Below are 27,577 nucleotides of genomic sequence, written 5' to 3'. Positions count from 1 at the left end.
ACGTAAGAGAGATCCTGCCTCCCCATTACCAGAAGTAGCGCTTGCTCCTGCAGTAACTGCTGCTGCAAAATCTCTAACTGCCTCTGTTCTTCCTCTAACTGTCGCCTGATGTATTCCTGGAGATGGTGGGAAGCAGGAAGCAGAAAAAAGGAGAGAAAAGGAAGAACCATAATTCCAAAGGCAAAAAAAGGTGATTGTTAAGAATAGGAGGGGGAAAATCACATAAACATCAAAGGTTGCTGCTTGATAGAGGAGGGTGGGACCAAAGGGGGAAAATAGAAATACAGTGCAATTCATTTGACTAAATATCACACAAACTGTACAAACTGTTGCTGAGAAAATAACAGAGCCTTGTTTTGTTTAATGCTGAATATGTATATAATGCATAAATATATTATGGCTGTTAAATATATTCCCCATTGGGTGCTTATTTACTCTCTTGTAATCCCTTTCTCTCGAAAGAATGTAAATGCAAACATTAATTCTTTTCTTGCTAATTATCCCAGCGGTCAGAAGAGCATTGCAAAGGACAAGGAAATGCAAAAAAAAAAATGGTTATAAGAGTTGCACTTTTACTCAGTTTTCTCATGGGTTGAATTCCAGAAACCTTCCCTGCCATTTGGGCTCATCTGACCGGCGTCATAGCTTTCTGATACAGTAAAGCAGAGGAAAGCTGAAGTAAAATCATAAGCACGGTTGTGGTCATGTAATTTTCAATTAGCAACCCACTTTCGCTTAACAACCAACTTGCAGGTCTTAACTGTGATCACTAAAGAAGGACTACCTGTAAGAGTGTACTACACTGAGATGAGAGTGGCAGACAGATCTTAGAACAACCAAATACAAGGAATCCTTGACTTACAACAGTTCATTTAGTGACCATTCAAAATTACAATGGCACTGAAAAACGTGACTTATGATTGTTTTTCACACTTACGACCACTGCAGCATCCCCATGATCACATGATCAAAATTCAGATACTTGACTACCTCCTTACAAGCAAAATCCATGGGGAAGCCAGATCATTTAACAACTGTATTGCTAACTTAATAACTGCTGTGATTCACTTAATTGTGAAAGGAAAGGTCATAAAATGGGGCAAAATTCACTTAACAACTATCTCACTTAGCAACAGAAAGTTTGGATGTAATTGTTGCTATAAGTGGTGGACTACCTGTACATGCCTGTTTAGTTGAGGTGGAGAAAAGTAACTAGAGACTAAGGAGTGTGCTAATGAAAGTGGCTGCTCTTCCAAAATAACCAACTGAATTTCCACTATATTGGCATCTATACAATCTCCACCTAGTCCAGTGTTATCTACACTATCAGTGGAAACTCTCAAGGATTTCAAGCAGAGAACCGCTTTGTATCTCCCTCTGACTCTTTTACCTGGAGATGAATCAGGAACACGTCTGTACACAAAACTGTAACAATGCAGGAAGAACTGAAAAACAGCAGGAACTAAGACCCAGGAAACAGATCAAACTCATGACCATTGCAGCATCCCCATGATAATGTATCAAAATTCAGACGCCTGGAAACTGACTCGTCTTTATGACGGTTGCACTGTCCCAGAGTCATATGATCCCCTTTTGTGACTTTCTGACAAGCAAAATCAATGGGGAAGCCAGATTTACTTAACAACCATGTTACTAACTTAACAACTGCAACTTAACAACTGTGGCAAGAAAGGTGATAAAATGCGGCAAAACTCACTTAACAAATGTCTCAGTTAGCAACAAAAATTTTGGGCTCAATTGAGGTTGTAAGCCGAGGGCTACCTGTACATTCTGTCCAATCACATGCCTAAACTTTAAGGAAGGCTCAGTTGATGATCCCAATTCACAGGTAGGTTTATCTGTCAAAACTCTACTATAGTACTGCACTTATGTATGTACTCAACTTATGACAATTGGGGCTGACATTCCTGTTGCTAAGCAAGGCGGTTGTTAAGTGAGTAGTCCCTGACTGTAGGACTTGGTAAGTGATTTACTGCAGTTGTTAAAGTGAATCATGCGGTCGTTAAGTGAATCCAGCTTCCCCCACTGACTTTGCGTGTCAGAAGCTGGCTGGGAAGGTCACAAATGACAATTACCTGACCCTGGGATGCTGCAACCGCCGTAAATTCATACTGTTTTTTTCAGTGCGGTATAACTTCAAATAGTTGCTAAATGAATGGTTGCAAGTTGTGGACTGTATTCAGTGTGTGTGTGTGTGTGTGTGTGTGTATGTGTGTAGAGATAGGGGCCAGGTAGAGGTCGTGAGCAGCAAACTGCCCCTTCCAAAGCCTGCGTGCCTCTTCTCTCTACATGATCTCATCCCTTCACATCACCATGGCAATGTGGGAAACTATCCCAGGCTGGTACAATGACCTCACCTGCCTGATATTAGCTAGGTTACACCAACAGGATGTTGCAGCAAACTGCTCCCTGTTTGGGGCCTCCTGGCTTGTATATTCTTAAGGATTGGTAAGGAGTTTAACCAATAAAATGCTATTGCCATGTTAAACTTTTGCTGCTTGGAAAACTGTATAAAAGAATAAACACTGCGAAGGCGGTCAGCCATATTTGCACCCTGCAATGACTGAGCACTGATTACTACGTGTGTGTGTGTGTGTGTGTGTGTGTGTGTGTGTATGTGTGTGTGTGTCAGCATGTATGCACTTGAGTCAGTCTGGATTCTGTTGACTGCTGGACAAGCCCATGCAGCTTTCTTGGTAATGTGTTTTGTGAAGTGGTTGCCACTGTCCTAGAACTGAGCCTCCCAGTTCTTAACCTATTACTTTAAGCACTACATCAAAACCCACAGAACCTTAAAATGGCCAACAACAGAATGCATATTTATGTCACTGATAGGAATTAAACTTGGGTCTCTCAGTCTAATGCCAACGTCTCCATACAATATGAAGAAGATGAGTCATGCTGAACCTCCTTTCTGAGTCTGAGTTTGGGACAGAGAAATCAGCCTGCACTATAAAAATGCAATCATTTGGATCTGAAGCTCGTCACCTGCTCATGTTCAGCCCGTCTCCTTTCCTCTTCTCGCCGCAACTGTTCTTCATAATGCCGCCGTTGCTCTCTCTCTTGTTGTTTTCTTAACTCCTTCTCTCTCCTTTGCTGCTGTAAAAGAAGGTGGGAATAAACAATTAAAGACAACTAGGAAAAATCCTATAAGTTTTTTTCGGTTTTGAAAACCAACAACTCTATAGAGCGGAAAGAAAGCAGAAAATTAATTTTGGCTAAAGGCAAACATGCTAACTGGCAACTAAGCAACCTTGCTACCTAAAGTCCTTCATATGGGTTGAGACCACAAATTTCCTGAATTCTGGCCAGGTTAGCCATCTGAGAACTATTTCTGGGAAAACATATATCGGATCCATATCAGCCTGCTTCACAGTCAGAGAATAGGTGGTATGGAGTGAATAATGGAGTGGATTTCAGCATAAGGAAATACTTTTTAAAGAGTTTTGGGCATCATCTGGCTACCAAACAAATGGGTCGATGTTCTAAGAGAACTCAATGTCACATGTTAAAGAAGTTGAAGATATGTCACAATAAGGTTTAGTTTCTCTACGACTTGATGGAAACTTGAATTACTGGATCCCATGCCAAGAGCAACCTTTCTGAGTTTAAATTAATCTATTTCAAAAGTATACAACCTGAATTCCAGACTGTGCTGACAGCCCGGGGGTTTCAGTCTAGAACAGTGGTCATGATGTACAAAATCGGTTATTTGATGCCTCTACAGATAGTCCTTGACTTACAACCTATGTGAGACAGTTGTTAAGTGAATTTTGCCCCCTTTTATGACTTTTCTTGACAAAGATGTTAACCACAGTAGTGGTTAAGTTAGTAACACTGTGGCTGTTGTGTAAATCTGGCTTCCCCATTGACTTTGTTGTCAGAAGGGCGCAAAGGGGATCATATGAGCCCAGGACACTGCGACCATCATAAATATATGCAAGTTGCCAAGAGTCTGAATTTGGATCCCATGACCATGGGGAAGCTGCAAATGACCAGCTGTCTGCAAGGAGTAGAAATCCATTCCCCACCATCCAGTCCGAGCTGAAGAAGTTTCTTGGATGAGAAGCAAAACATCTTCAAAGAAAAACAAGGAAGTCCAGTTGCCTCGTGAAAAAGCGCCTTTGGGATAACTATGACCTGGATGACTGAGAATCTCCATAGACATTTCTCTAAATAGAGAGACATTTCTCCAAATAGTTCAGGGAAAAATAGTTGTAGCCTTGCAAAGTTTTGGCCATCTTAGAGGCATTCCTATCAGCTCATGGAATCTCACTTGATTGTGGGACATTACAGGCAGAAGCTCTATTGCAGTGAGTCAAAGCTATGGTTTTCTCAGTAGTAATGTAGGGCTGTGAGAGCTGGACCATAAGGAAGGCAATATGCTAAAGAACTGATGCTTTCGAATTGTGATGTTGGAGAAGACTCTTGAGAGTCAATTGGACTACAAGGAGATCAAATCAGTCAAACCTAAAGGAAATAAACCCTGGCTATTCTTTGGGTGGGGGGGCAGATATTGAAGCTCAAATACTCTGGAGACCAAATGAGAAGAGAGAACTCACTGAAAGAGACTCTGATGTTGGAAAAGATTGAAGGCAAAAGGAGAAGGGAATGGCAGAGGATGAGATGGCTAGCTAGTGTCATTGATGCAACGAACATGGGTTTGGACAAACTCCGAGAAAAAGTGGAGAACAAAGTGGTCCGGCATGCTGGCCCATGGGGCCACGCACAATTTTGTCACTGAACAACAACAACAAAATCTATTACACAGAGTGAAGGACAGGAGAAGAGCTCCATGAGCTATGGCACTCATTATGATTCACATTGCATAGATTGCCTCGTATTTCTTACAACATTGCATTTACTATTCCCAAAATGCAGGCGGAAAGATAAGGCTGACATTAAGTGCAAAATTCATGGCAGAGCTCTCCCAGGTTATTATTGCCACCTGGAGGAGGACGAGGAGAGGAGCTTTAAAGCCCTATTGTGTCTGTAAGAGCTAATGTGCAATCAATCTATAATTTCACCATTTCACCTTTATTATTCTATATTGGCGGAACTGGAGAAGACTAGGTTTGGAATAATCTGGAATGACTGGGTGTTATAACCAGGGAGAAAGAGACTCTCCTGAAACTGTGCCCAGGGTGGGACTCAGGCCTTTCACCAAGCTGTGTTAATTTTCTCTAGGACAAATGAAAAGGCTGTCGGTCTAGTCATCTGAAAGTCAAGCTGCCTCTTCTGTGTTAGCAGTCCCTTTGTGGGGAAAAATCAATACAGCCTCATAATTACATGCCACTCGGGTCTGTGATGCGAGGCGTACTCAGTATTGATTGTAGCTATGGATGAGATGTGCCTACAATTGGCCCGGTGTGCCTTGAAAGAAAAATGAAGATGTGTAAAAACCCTTCAGTAATTGTGTCATTAAGCAGGCTGGCCGCATTAGACACGTGGCAAACAGACGACTGACTGAATTTGGTTCTCTGCTATTTTGACTGAAATGTAATTCCCCAATCACACCCTGAACATGTTAATGCTCTTGCCCTTATAAAATGCAACATATATTCCTCTATAAAGCAGCCCAGGGATGTGACTCTCAAATGGCCCTTTCCCCCCACTTTCATTTATAAAAGGCTGATAAAGAGATTAACCCTTTCTTTATCGGAGCCACCAATCTCACTATCAGGTGTTGGAACCCATTTTGATTTTTTGTTTTTAAATAGTGAAAAGCAGCAATGCTTCCACTGAAAGCCAGAGGATGTTCTGCTGTTGATAGTCGAAAAGTTGCAATTCAGGATATGAGGTTTATGCTTCCTTCCTCCTCGATTTTCCACATTCCCATCAAAATCTGTGAGCAAGTAGAAATATTGTTCTTTTTTTAAAAAAACGAACAAAACAGATGTACAATGGTACCTTGGTACTCAACTGCTTTAAAACTCATTGAATTTGGTACTCAATGCATTTTGAAGCAAAAATTTTGTCCCGATACTCATTGTTTGTTTGGTACTCAATGCACAAGCTAGAACATGTCAGTGTCAGCTGCCTTGTGACTCACTACATTATTCCTTATGGGAAAAATTTGTTTGGTATTCATCATTTTTGGTACTCATTTTACCAAATTAACGATGAAAACTGAGGTACCATTACATTAAGAAGCCCAGAGGCACCTTATTGGAAAGATGGGAGACACATAAATTTAATAAACAAAAATAAATAAAATAAGTTGAGGCACATCCCTAGGCTGGATGTTCATATTTATTTATGAATTTATAAACTATTTAGTCAGTCAAAGCAGTAAACAAATGCAACAATGGCGGTCAATACAATAATAACACACATAGAATAATAGGATTGGAAGGTCTTCTAATCCAACCCCCTGCTCAAACAGGAGACCCTATACCATTCTGGACAAATGACTGTCCAGTCTCTTGAAGATCTCTACTGATGGAGCACCCACAGTTTCCATAGGTAACCTAGTCCACTGATTAATTGTTCTCAGTGTCAGGAGATTTCACCTTAGTTCTAGATTGGATCTCTCTTTAATGATCTTCCACCCATAATCTCATGAGATTTTAGGTGAAGATACTAAATTCTCCTAATATTTTATATGAGAATACCAAAATCTTGCTACATTCGCTGCTCTCCCAAGATTTTTTTTGCCATTAATAAGGTTTTTGGTGCCCACAGTAGCAGATTAGCAGTGATTCATAAATCACAGTTTAGTAGCTGATCTAAAAGAAACTATAGTCTTTATCAGAAGATAGCAGTAGTGTGAAAAATAAGCCGTAGACAAATTTTAATGGTTTTTGCAGGGGCTTCTATTAATGAATTTTGAGCCTCATTTGTAGCATTACTAATGGTATAAATGCTACTAAGATGTATTTTACTAATATGAATTATTAATCTTATACTGGAATATGCCTACATTTGCTTTACCCCATCTTTCCCACCATCCATGCTGCTCATAATGTAAATGTAAATTCTCCTAAATGTATTTTCCATTGTTATATGCACTGCTGAGGCATTACTCAGGGGAGGAGATACAAATGTCAACTTTTAAGAAATACAGCATTGGAAGGAAAGATGACACATGTCCTAATCAACCAACAATCTCTGTCAGTTTATTTTTGTCTTATTTTAGTACTTCTAAGTCAGGGGTCCCCAACCCCCGGTCTGTGGACTAGTACTGGGCCACGGCATGCCCGCAACCGTCCGCACAAAAAAGCAAAGCCCCATCTGCGGGATGCAGGCAGCACACAAAACCACGCATCCTCCAGTCCGTGGAACAACCTCTCTCCACGGAACCGGTCCCCGATGGCCAAAAGGTTGGGGATCTCTGATCTAAGTAACAAATTGCAAGATGCAACTATAACCAAGTAAATAGACTCTTAATTGTGCTCAACTCGTCACTGTACTGTACAGACACATCCATGAAGTTTCTTCTCAATAATAAGGAAGTGGTTTGTCACTGTCTTCCCCCTGAGTTGAGCTCTGGCCCAAAGGTCATCATACAACTTGCTTTGTCTCCTCTACTATTGACTGTAGGCAGTTACACCTACAGGGAAGATCTCTCTCTCTCTCTCTCTCTCTCTCTCTCTCTCTCTCTCTCTCTCTCTCTCTCTCTCTCTCTCTCTCTCTCTGCCCCCCCCCTCTCTCCCTACCTACCTATCGTATGAACTGCCCATTTCCTTCAAAGAGGGACTCTGGGCAGTGTACAATAAAACATCACAATATAAAAAAAATAAAACATTTGAGTTAAAATATTAGAATTAAAATGTTTAAAAAATATAAAAAGTTTCAAGGATGCAAAAATAATTAAACCCTGTTAAAAATTAGTTGACAAAGGCAAAAGGAGGGCTCTCGTGGTATCAACCAACCCCACACTGTGTACACCTTTGGGCTTCTCACGTAAGGCTTCAGAGCTGTGTTTTAACCCCTTTTTGGAAGGCCAGGACTATGGGGACCTGCCTCAACCCCAGGACAATAATATTCCATAGGGTGGGTGCAAGGACAGAGAAGGCTCTCTTCCTAGACCTTGCCAATTGCAGTTATTTAACTGATGGGGTCTGTAACATATACCCTCCATGCCTGACCAGGTGGGATGGGATGGGACGAAGCCTATTCTGTAGGCTGCCTGGCCCCATGCCATGTAGGCCTTTATAGGTCATAACTAACATCTTGAATTGAAAGAGGAAAGCCCCTTGAAAGTTGCTGTTAGAAAGATGATTGTTGCACTAAAAATAAGTAGATACCAGATGCTGTATATGGTATGTAATGCTGTCCGTATGTAATACAGTTTTCAGAACAGGCAAGAAAGCTTTTTCCACTCTTAAACCATAGTGATATAGATGCAGCATGCTGGGCCAAGTCACAAAGAAATCTAGCAAATGCATTCATACCACAAACTAAGCTCGGTTAGTGTTAACTTTAGTGAGATACTTTGAAATGAATGTTGTGGGCCTCCTGGCCCTATATAACAAATTGATAGTACAATGGATTAATTCAAGAATTAGACTGTGTTACATTAACAAGGGTAGCAACTGACATTTTGCTACTTTATTTATGCAGAATAAAATAAAGTAGCAAAGCCAGCTTCTCTACTATCTCTTTGGGTCACAGCGTGATCTAAAATGCTGGGAATATTGGGAGCTGTAATGCAAACTTCACCAGAGGAAGCTAAATTGGAATAAAGGTTTCTGAAATGCCTCTGTGGTCTCAGCTGTTCAGCAAACTGAAGCAGCTAACTTCATGCTGAAGAGCACATTTGCAGCATAAAATATAAATAAACTTTTTGGCCTTTTCAAAATGCAGAATTCAATTTTGATATGCTCATCTGGTGTGAAAAATCAGAACCAAACGTTTCTTTTTTTAACTGTGATGCACCAGGTCATGTTAGGCTGACTGTTAACCAAAATAATGTTAATTTTCTTCCATGGCTTATAGATGAATCAACAAGTTTTTGTGTGCATTTTTAATGAGCTCTATCACTTCTGGAAATGATTCCAAAGATTAGGACAGAGATGCAAAAACTGAATAAGTAACATTAAATAATAAGAAACGGTATGCATGAACCACCCACTATGAATCATTCACATTCAGTGTATGATCACTGTAGGTAACCTGTCCATAAGCAATAAGAAAGTGACCAATTTATTTTATATAGCCTGCCCTCTCTTGGCATGCTTACTTATGGTTGTACAGGTAGTCCTCAACTTACGACAATTAAGTCCAAAGTTTCTGTTACTAAGCGAAACAGTTAAGTGATTTCTTGCCCCATTTTACAACCTTTCTTGTCACAGTTGGTAAGTGAATCATTGCATTTGTTAAGTATTAAGTGAATCTCGCTTCCTCATTGGCTTTCCTTGTCAAAAGGTCATAAAAGGTGATCTCATGACCCTTGGACAATGTAACTGACATAAATATAAGTCAGTTGCCAAGCATTTTGCATTTTGATCACATGACCATGGGGATGCTGCAACAGTCGTAGGTGTCCAAAATGGTCATAATGGTCACTTGTTTCAGTACTGCTGTAACTTTAAACAGTCACTAAATGAACTGTTGTATGTGGAGGACTAGCTGTAGTTCTTTCTATGCAAGAAGATAGTCATCAGGTAAAGTGAGCACTTCCTCATCCAAAGAAGCCAGAATTTGTCCTGGAAACTTAACAATTTCTCACTTGACCCTTCCTGCAAGCAGGTATCAGCACATCAAACCAAGAAGCTCCTTCTGGATTGTGTTTATTGTGATATTTGAACCAAGCACGCCAGTATACAGAAATCAACCACAAACTAAGGTTTTAGGCTCTAGTTTCTTGCAAAGGGAATAAAGCAGAGTTCCTGCTTTGTATGCCATTATCACACATACAATTATTTGGCATGGAAGCAATGGAGCATAACCACTAGCTGGTTTACTGTTGCATGCAAATGCAATTACAACTTTTCATGCTAACAATTACCTAGGAATTTTAAAGCCTCCCCTTCCTAGGTGATGTTTAGATAAGGCAAGTTAGCCATCTGTTTGGGAGGCTGTAATCTAGATTCTAGCAGGGGGTTGGATTTGGTTGTTTGCAACTTACAATTTTACTTTTCATCTGCTGCTACCGACTGATGATAGCTTTCCCCAAAGAGACCAATCAATATTATAGGGGACTGGAAATCAAATAGAGGACTGAAGGCTAAAACATAAGAAGAAAGGTTGCAGGAATTGAGTATGTCTAATTTAATGAAAAGAAAGATTAGGAGTGAGATAATAGCAGTGTTCCAATATTTAAGGGACTGCCACAAAACAGAGGGGGTCAACCTATTCTCCAAAGCACCTGAAGGCAGGACAAGAAGCAATGGATGGAAATTAACCAAGGAGAGAACCAATCTAAATGAGAAACTAAGGAGAAATTTCCTTACAGTTAGAACAGTGGTTATCAACCTTTTTAATGCCGCAACCCCAACCGGTCGTAAGTCGAGGACTAAACTGGTCGTAAGTCGAGGACTAAACTGGTCGTAAGTCGAGGACTAAACCGGTCGTAAGTCGAGGACTACCCAACCGGTCGTAAGTCGAGGACTTTCCCTGCCCAGGAGCACCACGCATGCGTGGTTCTGCCCCCTGCGCCGGCCGAGGCGTAGCTGGCAAGCGGCAGAGACGGAGCAGGCCGACCACCAGCTGGCCCAGCCCAAGGGAGGTAAGGCACCTGCCGGAAAAGGGGGAAAAAATGGTGGACAAAAAAATGGTGGACAAAAAAAATGGCGGACAGCCTTGCTTGGCGACCCCCGTGAAATGGTCGATCGACCGCAAATGGGGTCCCGACCCACAGGTTGAGAACCACTGAGTTAGAACAATTAATCAGTGGAACAACCTGCCTCCAGAAGTTGTGGTGCTCCATCACTGGAGGATTTTAAGAAGAGATTGGACAAACCCTGCTATAGGGTTTCTTGCTTGACCAGGTTGGACGAGAAGACCGCCAAGGTTCCTTCCAACTTTGTTATTCTATTATATTGGCAAGACGACTTGCAATTCCACCTTAGATCCATACAGATGTAGTCACAAGTCAGGGCATGGAACTGGGATTCTCGGGGGACTGGTGAGACCTCCATTATTGATTGAATCTCTTATGTGTACTTTTTTTAAAAAAAACATTATGATTGTGTTTGACATTGTTATTGTTTTATAGTTGTTTTTGTTGTAGGCTCCCCAAAATCAAATCTTGTGAGTTGGGCAGCTGTATAAATTAAATAGATAGATAAAACGATCATAGGGGCAAACATCAGTTATTCATTATGAGGTTTATTTGCCCAACTTCAGAAGTGATGTTTCAGGCCAAGCTTTTTTGATACTCCCCCCCCCTTTTTTTTTCTTTTTACTTTCTTGTCTCTTTTTACTTTCTTGTCTCTTTCTGCCACATTCACAATGACACACTTTAAATATTGATGAGGAAGCAACGTGAAGCCGCCCAAACGCTCAAAAGAAAAGCTAGAATCCCTTGGGGGCTGTCAAATTTATGATGTTGTTCAAGGCTATGCAAAGATGAGATGAAATTATGATCAGCAGAAACTTAACTGAAAATGCTCTCAACTTATGGTACCCTGAAAGCAGCCACTACAGAATGTAGTAAAATAATTATTCTAAAAATGATGGTGAAGTCATGCTTGGGGATATAAGGTATTTTCTGTTTTTTTTCTTTCGTTTTCAAGAAAAGCATATGCCTGTTTATTCTGGAAAGGACTTGAGAGAAATGTGCCAAACTATTTGGGGAGCCATTTGTTTGGCAAAGCAACCAACCAACCAACCACTTGTTAACACTATCAACAATGTCCTCTTCTTTAAAAATAAAATAAAATAGGGGACTTCCTACGAATATAAGCTCTAGTAGAAGACTTATCTTTTCTGAATATATTTTGCTGAAAACTTGGTCACATGTTCCAACTTGATTTGAAATGAAATTTTCATTTGTTTTGGGAGCTTAATTAAATTTCACTAGTCAAGACCTGTATTTGAAGAACAGTGTTATTTTAAATCAAAGGGAACTTTTCAATTGCATGTAAAACTCTGGTATCAAATACAGCAGCTTTTCTTAAAAATGGATAAAAAGTATGGAAGAGGATTTGGGACCTGCATGCAATAAGTCACAATTTATCTGGGAAAGTCATTAAAATTGACTATAAAAATACTTCACAGGGTGTTAACCCCTGTAAATTGCATTACATCAACTCAAATATTTCCAGGCACTGACAAATTGGTACATATTGAGAACTCTGATGGTAAAACCAATTTCATTATTCATTCTTAAGTAAATGTTTTTGAAGAAACTGGAAACATTACTCAACAATCTTTATTATTTGATGTACTGTGCTTTTATTGTTCATATTGCCTAAGGCTAATGAGCTGTTGGAACACCAGAAATTAATTCAAATTTTCTTTTGGTGTCAGATTTACTAATATGAAACGTTGGAAGTCCAAAGAACATTACAAGGCTTGTAAGATTTTGCTCAGGTAAGCTTACAGTAAAGGAGAATTAATCCATCTGGCCACGCTTCCTGCCTGAATTACCTTGCAAGGCTGAAATCAGTCTTGCAGGTCACAGAGTTACTTTTCTCCCCCTTCGCCTTTACAGTCCAAGAAAATAGGTAGGGTCTCTTTTGAGATGTTCGCCATGCCTACATTTCTTCTGCAAGCTAAGCTGCCCCTTGTCTGACTGTTCCCCAGGTGGTGGCTTCACCCCTTGTCTCCCAAGACCATTCTCACATACTATTACAATGCCTTTCATTTCTTGAGAGTATCAGTGTGTCTAGACCAGAGGTAGGCAACCTTGGCTCTTTTATGACTCGTGGACTTCTCAGGAATTCTGACAGTTGAAGTCTACGAGTCATAAAAGAGCCAAGGTTGCCTACCCCTGGTCTAGACTATAGTATTTAGAGAGCTGAGCTTAAACAGGGGAGATTGAGGATCCAATAACTATTTGGCCATTTCTGAATTGCTATGGATTATTAATGCAGGGTCTCCAAACTTGGCAACTTTAAGACTCGTGGACTTCAACTCCCATAATTCCTCAGCCAGTCATGTTGGCTTGGAATTCAGGCAGAATAAAAAAAAAAAAAGAAAGATTGGGGAAGCTGTTCCATAGGCCTTTCAGTTAACCCAAGTCTCCATTTGAGTTCCTTCATTTTCAGTGTGCTCCCCTGCTCCCCATCAATACATTTCTTCATTGAGTTTAGTGATAAAGCACATAAAGTATTTATTGTTCTAGGAGCTTTTGCATACAGAGTGCCAGGCAGGCAGACTGGAAAAGAGTTGACATACTCTGTTGAGGAAGGCTGTGAAGATGGTGATAAGGGCATTCTCTCACTCCCATCCATACTTCTGATGGTTTCAAGATTGTCCTTGAGACATTTGAGATCCTTTTAGGAGGCGACAAATAGGAAAGTGCTTGTCTTTGGCTAGAGGCTTTGTGTTCTGCAAGAATTGTGTTCTCACACAATTGTGTGAGAGGAATTGTGTGCATTGTGTGCATGAGCACACCTGATAATAATTCTCATACACATCTTCACAAAGCCAACATACTATTGGGACACACAAGTAATATAGAAACTGGTCCAACATTAGGCCAAATATTGATAGCATTCTAGTTCTGACTTCACGCTCCATTTTCAAAGCATTGTAAAACATTCATTATAAATAGGCATTTAGTGAGATTTTATGGTAAAACATTTTGCAGGCGAATATTTATTTAATGAGCTTGGCTGGTAGCCAGCTTTCCCAAATATCTTGTGATTAGCTATTTTGTTCTCTTTAAACATTTTAACAGATGTAGCTTTCACAACTATTAGCTTCCTTGGGAATTCAGAGATGGCAACAGAGAATTTTCAAATAACATAATATACTATCCCTAAATGTTCTCTTCTCACTAACAGATCTAGTGCTTGTCAAACCCCCAAATGTTTTCTGCAAATATCTCAAAGTCACTTGAGAATGTTCTGGTTAGATTCTCTTGTGCGTCACTCATCTGAGACTTCTCAATATTTGCCCCATCACAATAGACCCTGATTTTCTTGTCTCTAATTCACCTTCCTAAAGATGTCCATTTTAATCCTTTCACTGCATTGTAAAGATTGCTTTTGTTTCATTTATTGAATGAATTCTGACTGTCTTCTCCCATTTACCTATTGGTTGATCAACACCTTTGAATATAAATACATAAAAACAAACCAATTAGGTTTTCTAGATTAAAAATGGGGTAGGCAAAGACTTCTGTCTGGAAAGTAAGTCAGAGAGACAAGATTCAACAGCCCATCTTCATTTTAAAGACAAAGGTCATTCTTTTGAAGACAATAAAGTCCACATTCTGGACAGAGAGGATCACTGGTTTGAAAGAGGAGTCAAAGAGGCCATCTACATTGAGATGCAATAGCCCTCTCTCAACAGAGGGGGTGGGATACGGCACCACCTATCTCCTGTTTACAACACAGTTCTTTCAGCAGTTCCAAGAAGATTCCACACTCATTTGCATTCAGGTGACCCAGAGGGCACAGGTAAACCTCCAAGTGACCTCAACAGGTCTCAAAAAGAGTGCTAATGACCAGATGACTGCAAGGAATATAAATCCTTTCATCCTCCACCATTCAGTCAGAACTGAAGAAGCCTCTTGGATGAAAAGCAAAACATCTTGAAGGGAAAACAAAGTCCAGTTGCCTTTTGAAAAAGCAATTTGGGATAAGACAGGAGACCCTCCAAGTGCATGATAGTTGCCATATCACACCCTTAGTTATGGTCAACATCATGGCAATACAGACTCATATCTGCAGCAGCCTTTGTGTCTTTGAATGATTAAGCAAAACTGTCATCAGATATGTCTTTGTTTTCTCTTTATCAACTCCCAAGGAGACTGTAAGGAGTAATCTTGACGGGAAAGATCCATTGTTTTGGAGGCCTTTACATTTGAAATGTTTTGGCCTCAAGTTGCATTGTCCTTGCCAAGAAATCCTAAGAATAAAAATGGGCAAATTTTGTGGGCAGGATGACTGGTTCCATGCAATAACAGGGTCCATTTATTCAAAGACCTTGTCTAGTGACCTCAAGATACAGGCCATTAATTGTCCTTTGTGACTGGGATGTGTGATTTCCATCTGAGTGGCTATAACAGTATTACCAAAGTAACCTACGAATGGGCTATGTTTCTCAGCATGTTTTATACTTAAGTAACAAAGAGCTTGTTTTATTTGGAGGCCTGAGCTATAAGCAGGAGAAGAACATTATTCTCTTTGAAAAGCTAAGTAGTTGTGTATGATGGGAAATTGAAAACTAGACTGGAATAATAAATGGAATGAACAAAGACGAGGCCCTTTTTAAATAATCATAGTCATCATCAATACGGTAATTTACCCAGAGAAGTTCAACATCATGGCTTATCATCATCATAATCATCACGACCACCATCACTACTGTTACGTCTATTATCATTATTATATTTTAACATCTTCACTTCCATTGTACTCAAAATACAGTACAGCAAATGTCCCACACAATTGGTTAAAGACTGAAATAATCATTTAAACATACAGGGTGCTAACAACATGATGTGAAATATAAATGGAAGATGTGTCAGGGAGTCTTATTTTAGGAGCTTTTGGCTATCTATAGTATTATATATAAAGAAGAAATTCAGCTCAGTTTTTAAGCATTGTGAATCCCTGATTATACCAAAAATTATTGAATAAGCATTCCACTAAATTGATATGGAGGCAGCTGATAAATAAAACCCAGCAACCATTTTAAATTTGTGATAAAATGTGCAAGCAGTGCACTGTGGGGTATTCAAAATGGCTACAATGCCTGTAAGGTTTTTTTTTTAAAAAACCTAAGGCAGGAAAACAATTTTTATTTAGATCAGAGCAATGGCTTTATTATAGTTTGCTTTATTTCTCTGAAATTAGTTGATTATACTACATTCAATATTAAGGATTCTCTGATTCATACATCATCCCTGTTGCCGTTTGCTGAGAACATGGACCAGCTCAAATTTTGTTCCTCTCTGGTCTTCCCTCGCTAATCTAATTTTATCAAATTATCCATATTAAATGAAAGCAACATTTCAGGAAACAAATTATCCAATGACACAAGCATACACTACAGTTGTCTGGGTCCATACCTAATTAAACATAGATGGTTTAAAACACTGTTTAACAAGCCACAGTATTCTGGTTCATGGATAACATTAAGACATAAACCTTGATTTGCAAACCACAGGGACTGGGATTACCCTTTGCGCTAACCGAAATCCAAACACTACATATAGGTAGTCCTCAATTTACAACTTACATCCTTAGCTGGTTCCAACAGCCGCACCCTGCCAATCACGTGACTGTATGTTGGGCATTCAGTAACCAACTTGCATTTATAGCAGTTTGCAGCATCCTATGGTCATGTGACCATGTTTTACGGTTAAACTGGCATTTACTTCCAGTTTTCAGGAAAACCAGCCTATAGCAAGCAATTGGTTCGCTTAATGATCACTGCATTTGCTTAATGACTGCTGTCACAATTTGTGACTGTGATGGGTAGACTCCATTATGGTTGTTAAGACAAAGGACTACTTTTGTCCACATGATGATACAGTGTAATGTTTGAACCAGCCACAGTGGTTTTCACTGAATAACGATTGTTAAAGCAAGATTACTAGACTATAGACTCAGAGGGGCTTCTGAAAACCTACACATATTCAAAGCACAAAATAGCAATAGCAATAGACTTATATACCACCCCACAGGGCTTTATAGGACACTCTAAGGCATTTATAATGTCAGCCAATGCCCCAAACAATGTAGGCCCTCATTTTACCAACCTCAGAAGGATGGAAAGTTGAGTCAACCTTGAGCCCTCCAGGATTAAACTCCAGGCTGTGGGCAGAGTTAGCCTGCAATACTGCATTCTAACCACTGCGCCACCAAAACTTTAAAAAGCAACAATTACCTCTTCCAGCCTCCGTCTCTGCTCTTTCTGTTCCTCAATCCTCTTCTGACGTTCTGCCAAGAGCTGCCTCTTGTGTTCTTCATTTTCACGCTGCTGCTGCTCCAGCTGCTGCCGACGGAGGGCCTCTGAGCGTTCCTTGTTTGCAAGCTGAAGCCGCAAAAAATCCCGCCTTAAGGTTGATTCTCCAGGCAGGTTTAGGATGGAGCTTTACCGAGGAGACAAACTTACATTAGTCCAGCAATGCCTATGCATCCAATACACAAAAGCTCTTGAATCCCTCCCACTTTTCTGCTAGTCAACTCTACTCATACCGAAAGATCTACCTGAGGCTTCCTAACTTGGGCATCTTCCTGAATATAGTCACATACTTGGATCTACTATATACATCAACAAATCCAAACTTTAGCCTTGAATAGAATATTGCATCATAGAGCTGGAAGGAACCTCAGAGGTCTTCTAGTCCAACTCCCTGCTCAAGCTGGGAGACCTTATACAACCCCAGTCAAATGGTTGTCCAGTTTATTTTTTAAAACCTCCAGTGTTGGAGCACCCGTAGCTCCAGGGTCAAGCTATTCCAATAATTAATTGTTTTCACTGTCAGAAAATTTCTTCTTACTTCTAGACTGGATCTCTCTTTAACAAGCATTCACCCATTACTTCTTGTCCTGCCCTCTGGTGCTTTGAAGAATAAGTCAAATCCCTCTTCTCTACAACAGCCCCTGAGTACTGGAAGATAGTTACCATGTCCCTCAATCCTTCTCCTTGAGAGGCCAGACATACCTAGTTCCTTCAATTATTTGCATGCCAGCTTGCAAATTTAGTAATTGCTAAATTATTCCTTGGCATCTTACTAAAAGCTCCCTCACTTGGTTGCTTCAGCAAGTAGAAGATTAAACATAAACACCACATTCACTCACAGCTAAGCCAAGAATTTCAGGTGCCAAAATACACTAAAAAAAATTGGATCTCATTTATCCATGGATGGACTTATCCACAAGTATGTACAAATAGGTTTCTTTCTCAGCTTTTTAAAAGTACCTGCATAGTATTTGTATATCCTGTATAAACCTGTGGGTTAATTTCATCTGCAAATAAGCAGACCCTCAAAATTTTAACCAAAATACACAGATAAGCCAATTATGAAAATTAAACTATATGAAAATTTTGAGGGTTTGCTTATCATCAGGGAGCACATTTTTCGTGGTATGTTTTAACTATGATACTGGTTAAAAATTCAAGGGTCAGCTTGAATATATCTGGTATCTAAGCATCTGAAATATTTCATTTGCTCAATAGTTCTTCCATTTATCATTCATCTAGCTGTGCAGCTAAAGTAATTTCATGAAAATACACAGGCTACTCCGTTTGAATGATTTATTTTGAAGCATTCTTTATTGCACTAGGCTGATGATGACACTCCAAGACACTTACATAGCTCAACTTTTGATAGAATGGCTGCATCATCCGCATATTAAAAAAAATAAGTTCATAAGCATGGAGAGTGCCCAGATTGGAAACATCAATCTATACAGTTTACATGGCAAATTCACCTTAATAACAATAGCTGATGTATATACTTTTTCACAGTGCTTTAGAGCCTTCTCTAAGCAGTTTGTAGAGTCAGCATATTGCCTCCAACAATCTGGGTCCTCACTTTACCGACCTCGGAAGGATGGAAGGCTGAGTCAACCTTGTGCTAGTCAGGATTGAACTGCTGGCAGTCAGCAAAATTAGCCTGCAATACTACATTCTAACCGCTGCACCGCTACAATTCTCCACTGTGCATCACGGTTCTTAATGAAAGTAGAATGGAAAAAGCTCCCTCCTCGTTACGGGACATCAAATAAAATCCCTACAGTTCCTGATTTAATATCATGTTCTGAAATACATATCACCTAAGAGATTTTCAGATGTTCAGTCTTTCTATTCTACAAAAAGTGGAGAATAAACAGAGAACCAAAGCAGGCATCAGATAGTAGAGAAAGAAGAAGAAAGATAAGAGGCCACAGAGACTAGCATTTCCTCATTTATTTTCATATAATTTATAATTGTAAGAACACAAAATCTCTGCCAGTAATTACAGCTCAGCTGAGGTTTTATTTCATTGTGTCAGCTTTTGTTGCTATTTGATGCCCAGTGCAGAAATACAATGGAGCCAAGTGACAAAAAGCCTTTTCTGGACTCAAAATTATATTGGACAAAGAGCTTGATTCCAACATGTACAAATTTCATATAGGGGGGAGGACATAGTTTCACTCTGGCCCTCTCTCTTATGGGCAATATTTCTATATTCGGAGAGCTCTCACAGGCAAGCCTTAGAGGAGGAATTAGCAAAAATGGTCATCCCTAGGTTTTCCTGGAAATCATAGCTGGACTAATGAAGAATTCCCTAGAACAATGCTTCTCAACCTTGGCAACTTTAAGAGGCGTGGAACTCCCAGAACTCCCCAGCAAATAATCTTGACTGAGGTATTCTGGGAGTTGAAGTCCATACATCTTAAAAGTTGTCAAGATTGAAAGACACTGCCCTGGGATCTGGAGACAACAGAGCTGGTGTAAGGTTAAATATTACAATCTCTTGACTTTTCTCCATGATCAGAACAGAAGGCTTTTTATTCAGTCAACATCTGAGCATTCTTCCTTACTCTGCCTCTTTCCGAAACCATGGGAATGTTATAAGGACTATGTCACTAACATGAGGAACAATTTGATTTTTTTTATTTCTTGTCTCACAGCAAGATTTGTATAAGGAGTAAGGGATTCAAATCAGAGGAAGAAGTATGGTAAGAGTAGGAATCCAGTTTTAGACAAAAATAACCCCTTCTTCTGAATTTGGAGAGCAAAGCAGGTCTCTCTTACTTGCCACTACGGATTTTTTTTGCTAAAGACGACCCTACTGGATGCACAAAAGATGAGAGCATAGCCAGAACAGGGACAAATGTTCATTACCTGGGTTCTCCAGAGTCATTTTCTTCCTCTTCCTCCTCACTTCCACTGTACTCATATTCCGTCTCATCTAGGAATATAATTAAGGGTCAATGCACTCTTTGAAAACCATTATTTTTTTTTCTGAAAAGGCTGCTGAGGTTCTGGTAAAGAAAGAAAACTTTATTTTCATTACAAATTATTTCAGGATTGATTTGTCTTATCCTGAAATGCATCAAACCATCTGAAAGAATGAATGAAATAGAGAAAAAGCAAGGGAGAGAGGGAGAGGGAGAGGGAAAGGGAGGGAAGCACAGTAGGGTGTTTCTTCAGACAGGGTCCTCTGTTGCATTAGGCCTACCTACCCCGATGAAGGTGCCTTCCTGTTGTGTCAACTTCCATTCCTAGAATTTTCAAGCCAACATGGTACTACTATAGGTAGTCCTTGACTTACAACCATCTGTTTAGTGACTGAAGTTATGATACCACTGAAAAAGGTAACTTGCAGCTGGTCCTTGCACTTACAATCACTGAATCATCCTTCTGGTCACATGACAAATATTTGGGCCCTTGGCAACTGGTGTTAATTTATGATGGTTGAGGCTTCTCCTACTCACACGATTACCATCTGTAATCTTTATTTGCTTGTTTCCAACAATGACAGTCAATGAAGGAAGTCGGATTCACTTAATGACTATCTGCTTCAATTAACAACCATGGTGATTCACTTAAAGACCATGGTTAAAAAAAAGTCATAAATCAGGAGTGACTCACTTCAGAACCGCCTTGCTTAGCAATAGAAGTTCTGATTCGAATTGTAGTCATAAGTCAAGGATTACCTGTATTGAGAACAACTGGAAATGAGGATAATCTGTGGTTAGAAAATACTTTTCCTGAAAATGTGTTAGATGAAGCAAGTGAAATAGATTAGTGGGAGTTTGTAGCAAAACAAGCTGCTTTCTATCTTTATATTGTTATGCTGAAATTTTTGGCCACTCTGAATAACATTCAGGATTAATATATTTTCATTTTGTATGTCTTCCTTTCAGATGTAGAAACCTCTGTTGCCAAACAATAAAAGTTTGTATTTATCCAATTATTTGTCAGGCCTGGGATATAATCATCCATTTCCATGACAAAAGATGTTTAACACCATTCTAACATCTGTGTGATACAATTCAAAGGGGGTATTGATTTGTGTCAGATATTAGAAGAGGAAGGAAATGGATGATCTCCACCCCACCCCCTTTACATACTGCTTTTAGAAGAATGGAGATTACAATGTGTTAATTGCAAGTATTTTACAGTTAGTGATGCTAGTAAACCAGAAATGCATTCATTGAGAAGATGTCCTCTATTAAACGCCTGTCACATTATAGATTTGTTTAAATGACAGCAATCCTACTCTTTTGAAATGTCTAAAGGATTACAGTATTAAAATGGTAAAATAAGTGATGAGCCTGGGGTCAAACACAGCTTCTTGCTGGCATTTCAGACATTCACCACAGGCACACAAACACCTTGCTTTGCTGACAGGAGCCTAGGGTAAGCCTCAATTTTCACAGAAAAGGAAGGTGGGTAGATAGATCTGCATTAGCATTGAAGGCCACGCTAGCATTAGAGGTAAAGTTTAAAAAACAACTTCAGAGACAACTGTGTGAAGGACAAGCTAGGGAATGGAGATGATGGTTAGCATTTACAAAGAGTTAAAGGGAAGTAAGCAACTCTAGTGGGTGTTGAAGATGGGATGATGATTTCAATCCAGAGAAAAAGTGGACAGTCATCCTAAAATCGATTAGGCAACAGTTGCATGTCTGAAAGACTGTTAATTTGTAAGTCTTCCAAATATAAATTTATCTGAAAAGGCCTTAATGTGAAGGATGCTGGAGTCGGAGCGAATCTACTGATTGCAGAGTTCCCTTGATAGGGCTATAAAGATGATGGAAGAAAAGAACTTTTGATTTGTCAAAAGATCTTTCTATTAGATCAAGGTCAGTTCACCTAACAAGAGAGAAGGAAAAACACCATCGCTACTCCCTGTGAACCTTATGTGTGTTTGTGCATGTGTGTGCATGCACACACATGCGTGTCTTCAGGTCAGTGTTGTTTCCAGGCAACTGGCTAGAAACATCCATGCATTTTTGCTGGCAAGGTTTTTCAGAAGTGATTTGCCATGGCTCTGCAGCCTTCCTAAGGCTGAAAGTGTGCGACTGGTCCTAGTACCAGGGGTAGGCAACCTTGGCTCTTTTATGACTCGTGGACTTCAACTCCCAGAATTCCTGAGCCAGCCAGGAAGTTGAAGTCCACGAGTCATAAAAGAGCCAAGGTTGCCCACCCCCTGCGGCCTAGACCATTCCTTTGCCTTTTCTTTCCTTGCAGGAAAAGACAATGATCTCACTTGTGCCTCTGACACACTGTCTTATCTGAAGGGAGGTATAAACATTTGCAATGGTATACAGAGCAATTAGGTGGCTATCAATTTATGTACAAAGCTTGAGGCTAAAGAAGTGAAGCTGCTTTTTACTGTGTTTCATCAATAGTTTGAATAAACTAGGGAAAAAACTCTGAAAGGGGTTTTTTTTTTTTTGCATTGTCTCCCTCTATTTCTGTGAACCCTTAGATACACCCCAAGGCAGCATAATAAAGAAGTGGTTTATCATTTCTCTAAAATATTCCATTCTTTCTAATAAAACAGGATATGAAATGAAAAATTATTCATGTGCTAAAAATGAATAGTTCAATAAACACATATCTTACTGCTTTTTGAATGTAAATGCAGGCAAACCAAAAGATATCTAATCTATAATTATTGAGACTATTTTATTTATTGATTTCTGAGATTTACATCCCACTTCAAGCAAACCAAAATATAAGTAATCTCTAACTATTGATATTTTATTTATTGATTTGTGAGATTTTTCTCCATGACTTTCTATGTCATGTATAGCACTCTTCTCTTATTTTCACTCTGCTCTAAAATTGGTTAAGAGTCACATCCTCAAGTTCCTAATAAATGTGAAGAATGCAAAAGGTTATTAAACATCCAGATTGCTGAGGCAAAGATTTTATTTTTTGATTGCTTTGCTTTCTTCTCACGTAGAGAAATGTGAAAATCTGGTTGTTTATCACAATGCGAGCACTTTTATGTTCTTATATCCCTGGACCAATGCAATTTTTTCACCACTTAGAATAATATTTTATCTTACCTTTCTCTCCTCGTTTTTTCTTAGTCCTGTCAATGTGATCTTTGAGCTGGATGCGAACCTGCCTTTCATTTGGCTGGTCTCGAATAAACGGATGCTTCATCAGCTGTTCAGTGGTTGGCCTCTGACCATGGTTTTTTACCAGACAGCTTTCAATGAAGGACTGGAATTTTTTGGACCTATCAAATCAAATAATTGGGGGTAGATATGTAGAAAAGGGTTAGGTTAATATTTATGAGGCAGGGGTTTGACAGTGTTGGACAAAGTTAAAAGGATTGTCCCTATAAGAGGACCACCAATTTTGTGAGCGCATTAGGTCAGCAAATTGGGGAACCCTCCAACCTTTTATCAAATTAGCGGAGAACAAAGTGGGTTCTTAGAATTACAATTTTGGAAACCCTGTTGAAGAACCTGGGCTAAATTATTTTATGTCTTAAGACTTTTGGGGCTTTTCTTACTGCCTTGAGGAAGACCCATCAAATTCAGTACGCTTCTGTAATTATATACAGGATCATACTGTAACTCCAATAGAATGAAAAGGAGCAAGAAGGCCAAATGAGCAAGGAATTCATAATTGGCTTGGATTTTAATTTGTGGTGAACATTATTGGTCTCTCAAAATCATATCTAGGTTGTATATACATTTAACCCTTTCTTATGTTCCTTTTCCTTCTTCTCCTATCATGCAACCTAACAAACTTCTTTAAAAGAAAGAACAGTCTTCTCTCTTTCTGCCCTCATATGCCTTGGGACCTTTCAGTGTAACATTATACCATTTCTCCATTCTCATAATTTCTTGTTCCAGGGTCAGGAACACAAAATGCCTCCAGAAGCCAGCTAAAGAAAAGGTAAGCTGAGAAAAGGAAATGATTCAGTAGCCTGAAGTGCCCTTTTGAAGCTACCTTGCAAAACAAAGTGTTTGCAACCTACCATACGTCCTCAAAATCCCTTGATGTTAAGATGAGCAGATCCAGGTACCACCCTGAAGCAGAGCACTCCAGCTATCAGTCAAGGTGACTCTGTAAAGTGATGTTATTTTCTGCAAGTGCTCCTTCAGCCTGGCATTCTTTTCATTGAAACAAGACATTTTGCTTTGTTGTATGTGAAATCGGGCAGAATAACAGAGTTGGACAGGACCTTGGAGGACTTCTAGTCCAACCCCCTGCTCAAGCAGGAGACCCTATACTATTCCAAACAAGTGGTTGTCCAGTCTCTTCTTAAAAGCTTCCAATGATCGAGCACCCCCAACTTCTGAAGGCAAGCCGTTCCATTGTTGTCCCTATTGAGAAATTTCTCCTTAGTTCTAGGTTGCTTCTCTCCTTGAGTAGTTCCCATCCATTTTTTTCTTGTCTTGCCTTCTAGTGCAGTGAGGACCACAACAGAAAACAGAGCCTTGGACCCTATGTTGGTTTTTCTTTACAACTCTATTCTTTTACGAATAAAAATGATTAATTTATGCACTGTAATTGCAGATAATCTCTTTGAAAGTAATATATCAGATATTCTACTTACAACCTAAACCCCATTCATCCCACCTCTCAGAAATTGGTACTCAGTATTCTTTTCTGAATTTGGAAACTACATATAATCATTGTGATAAATAGCCTTCCATGTATAAATTGCCAGGTGTTGTTGTGAACAGCATTACTTTATTCTGGAATTTGGGCTGTCTTTTTCTTTCTTTTTTTTTTAAATTAAAATACATGAATTATCCCCAACCAAAGTTATTCTCTTTGAAAATTGGAACCTAATTTTGTTCTGCTACGAAATAGAAACGAATAAACACAGATCTGCCAAACTTGGCAAATAAGGCAATTAGCACAAATTAGGGATGAAAGCCAGCAGGTGGAGCCACAATTTGATCAGAGCAAAAGACAGTACATTTTGTTTTCTAATTGTTGATTTTTTTAATATAATAATTTGGATAAGGAAATAAATATATGCAGTAGCAGATGAAATAAACAATACCAACAAATCTATTCTCTTACTAAAAGATCCTTTTAATGACACTCAGGAAGAAAAATGAAGGCAGACTTGTTTGAATCAATGGGCTGGTTCTTACACAAAGGTTGAATAATGGCACTTACAAACCGTTTATTTTTATGTATAAATGGGACCATTAGAGATAAGGCCAATGACAGAAACAATTAACAAATTCAGTTGCTACTAATACAGGAAGTCTAAACATGTCCATGTATTTCAATGGAAACCAAAGGAACAATGCTCTACAAAGTTGCTGCCTTGTTTGGATACATGCATGAACATGTGTAAATGGAAAAACAGGTCACCAATATTTTCTGTTTCAGCAGAACCTTTCAATGAACTGGAAAGATAGGTGAGTATAATGCTTTGCTGTCATATTTTCTAATGATGAATATCACTTCAGTCTACAAACAATATATTCAATTTAGGTTTGGCTTAACCCTTGTAAAAATTCAGCTGTAAAACTTTATAAATTGTAACTTTGTTCATTTGCCAATGTTTTATCCACTATAAAATGTTGGATAACCTTGACACTACCAAGTAATCTCTTACTGTACATTTTGTGAAACAGGAAATAAATATTCAAGTGAGCTCTGAAGAACTTATTTCTATTCAATTTAAGATAATCTTAAACAGTAGCCAAAGTTACCTTGCTAATCACATTGCATTTTAAAAATGGTTTAAATATGAATTATTTTGCATACCACTAATTACTAGTGTTCTGAAATAATCAATACTATGAGTTTTACCAGAACTATCTTGTTCTTTTGTTAGTTAATTGGCTAACAAAAAACAACAACAAGATAGTTCTGGTGAAACTCGTATTAACCTTTTAGTCTAAAACGCCAACACAGATAATTCATTCATGGAACTCAGTATTATCTAAGCTAGTTGGCTGTGACCCTTTTTCCCCTCATAGTTTTTGTAGTCCTCCCTGAATATATCAGCACTAAATGTGCGAAGAGAATCTTCCTCCAGGTGGTCCTTCAGCATTTCCAACGATATACTAGATAGCAACAGCACTTAGACTTATATACCACTTCATAGTGTTTTACAACCCTTTCTAAACAATTTACAGGGTCAGCCTATTGCCCCCAACAATCTGGGTCCTCATTTTACCAACCTTGGAAGGATTGAAGGCTGAGTCAACCTTGAGCCGGTGACAATCGAATTGCTGGCAATCAGTAGAATTAGCCTGCAATACGTTATTCTAACCACTGCACCACCACAGCTTGTGCAGATCAAAAATATTAGGTGGAACCAAGTCTCTGGTGCATGCCAAGGGAGGCACTTGAAGGCATTTTTTGCACATGGATCTTACACTGTGTCTCACTGATTATAACAAAAACTTCAAATCTCAATTTCAGACTATTTGGAGAGACTTTTTGAAAAACACAGGCAAAAGTGCAGAATGGATCCTCCTACAACTGTGCCATACAGGCTAACTGATAAACCTGTTCAAACCACAGGTGAATATATTTTCAGGAAATCAAAATAATTTAACTGAGTTCAACTTTACCAGTCAAAAACAGCTGAAGAGGCAACAGTTAACTTTACCTCATTGGTTTGGGTAAAGCAAACATTTTGTCCAAATTCTGCAGACTCTTATAAAAGCAAGCCCATGATGCTCAATGAGTTTTAATCATCAATCTTACAAGGGACGTTAGTGAATATCAATTGCTTGTGGGAAAAAAATAACTGCTTCATGTTTAACAGATATAAACATCGTATGACTGCTGCTCTGTAGCAGCTGACCCTAAGACCCAGTTGCCGTAGTGTTGGATTATCTCTTAAATTATTCTTATATGCGCCCTATAATACACAGCTTCAACTTTTATAATGGTTGCCTATATGTAATAGATACATTTCGAAATGCAAAAACAAAAGAATGAACTCCTGACACCAATCTGCTTAAACACAGCAGCTGTTGTCAAATGATAATCCACAGGCTAAAATAAAAATCTGAATGCGCTATGCACACAGGGAAAGAGAGCCTGCTCTTTTAAGCCATTAAGTTAGCAAAGAATACTGCTTATCAACAGGACTTACTGTATCACTCTAGAGCAGACACTTCCTCTGAGCATAATTGCAAGGTTGTGTGGGTAAACAACATTAATAAAGGGTCTCTAGCCAGACTTTGGAGTAAGAATGCTTTAATAAGACATTTACTTCTTGCAAAAGGCCTTTTCGTGGTAAATGCATTTATCTTTGAGAAAGGGGTGTTGTAAAAAAAATTATGTATAAGCAATCCTCGACTTGCAATGGTTCATTTAGTGACCATTCAAAGTCACAACGGCACTGTAAGAAGTGACATGACCGTTTTTCACATTTACAACCATTGCAGCATCTCCATGGTCACATGACCAAAATTTGGACACTTGGCAACTGACTCATATTTATGACGTTTGCAGAGTCCTGGAGTCATGTGATCAGCTTTTGCTTCCTCCTTCTAATAAAGTCAATGGGGAAGCCAGATTCATTTAACAGCTGTAT

The 27,577-nt window shown here is 39.1% G+C and overlaps 1 protein-coding gene across 2 annotated transcripts in view; it reads right to left on the bottom strand.

Moving 5' to 3' along the window:
- TNIK (TRAF2 and NCK interacting kinase) overlaps positions 1-27,577 on the bottom strand; it is a 132,748-nt gene that overhangs the window by 66,221 nt on the left and 38,950 nt on the right. For both annotated transcript variants that reach the window (XM_015825764.1, XM_015825765.1), the window contains exons 8-11: positions 23,106-23,281; positions 19,924-19,990; positions 16,975-17,179; positions 3,010-3,120 (exon numbers count right to left, since the gene is read on the bottom strand). In XM_015825764.1, coding sequence (XP_015681250.1) covers positions 3,010-3,120; positions 16,975-17,179; positions 19,924-19,990; positions 23,106-23,281 — 559 coding nt within the window. The remainder of the gene's footprint in view (positions 1-3,009; positions 3,121-16,974; positions 17,180-19,923; positions 19,991-23,105; positions 23,282-27,577) is intronic.

Source organism: Protobothrops mucrosquamatus, unplaced genomic scaffold, assembly GCF_001527695.2.
Source record: "Protobothrops mucrosquamatus isolate PMUCROS unplaced genomic scaffold, P.Mucros_1.0 scaffold2794, whole genome shotgun sequence".
Classification (NCBI taxonomy): domain Eukaryota; kingdom Metazoa; phylum Chordata; class Lepidosauria; order Squamata; family Viperidae; genus Protobothrops; species Protobothrops mucrosquamatus.
This window is presented reverse-complemented; position numbering and strand designations above follow the sequence as displayed.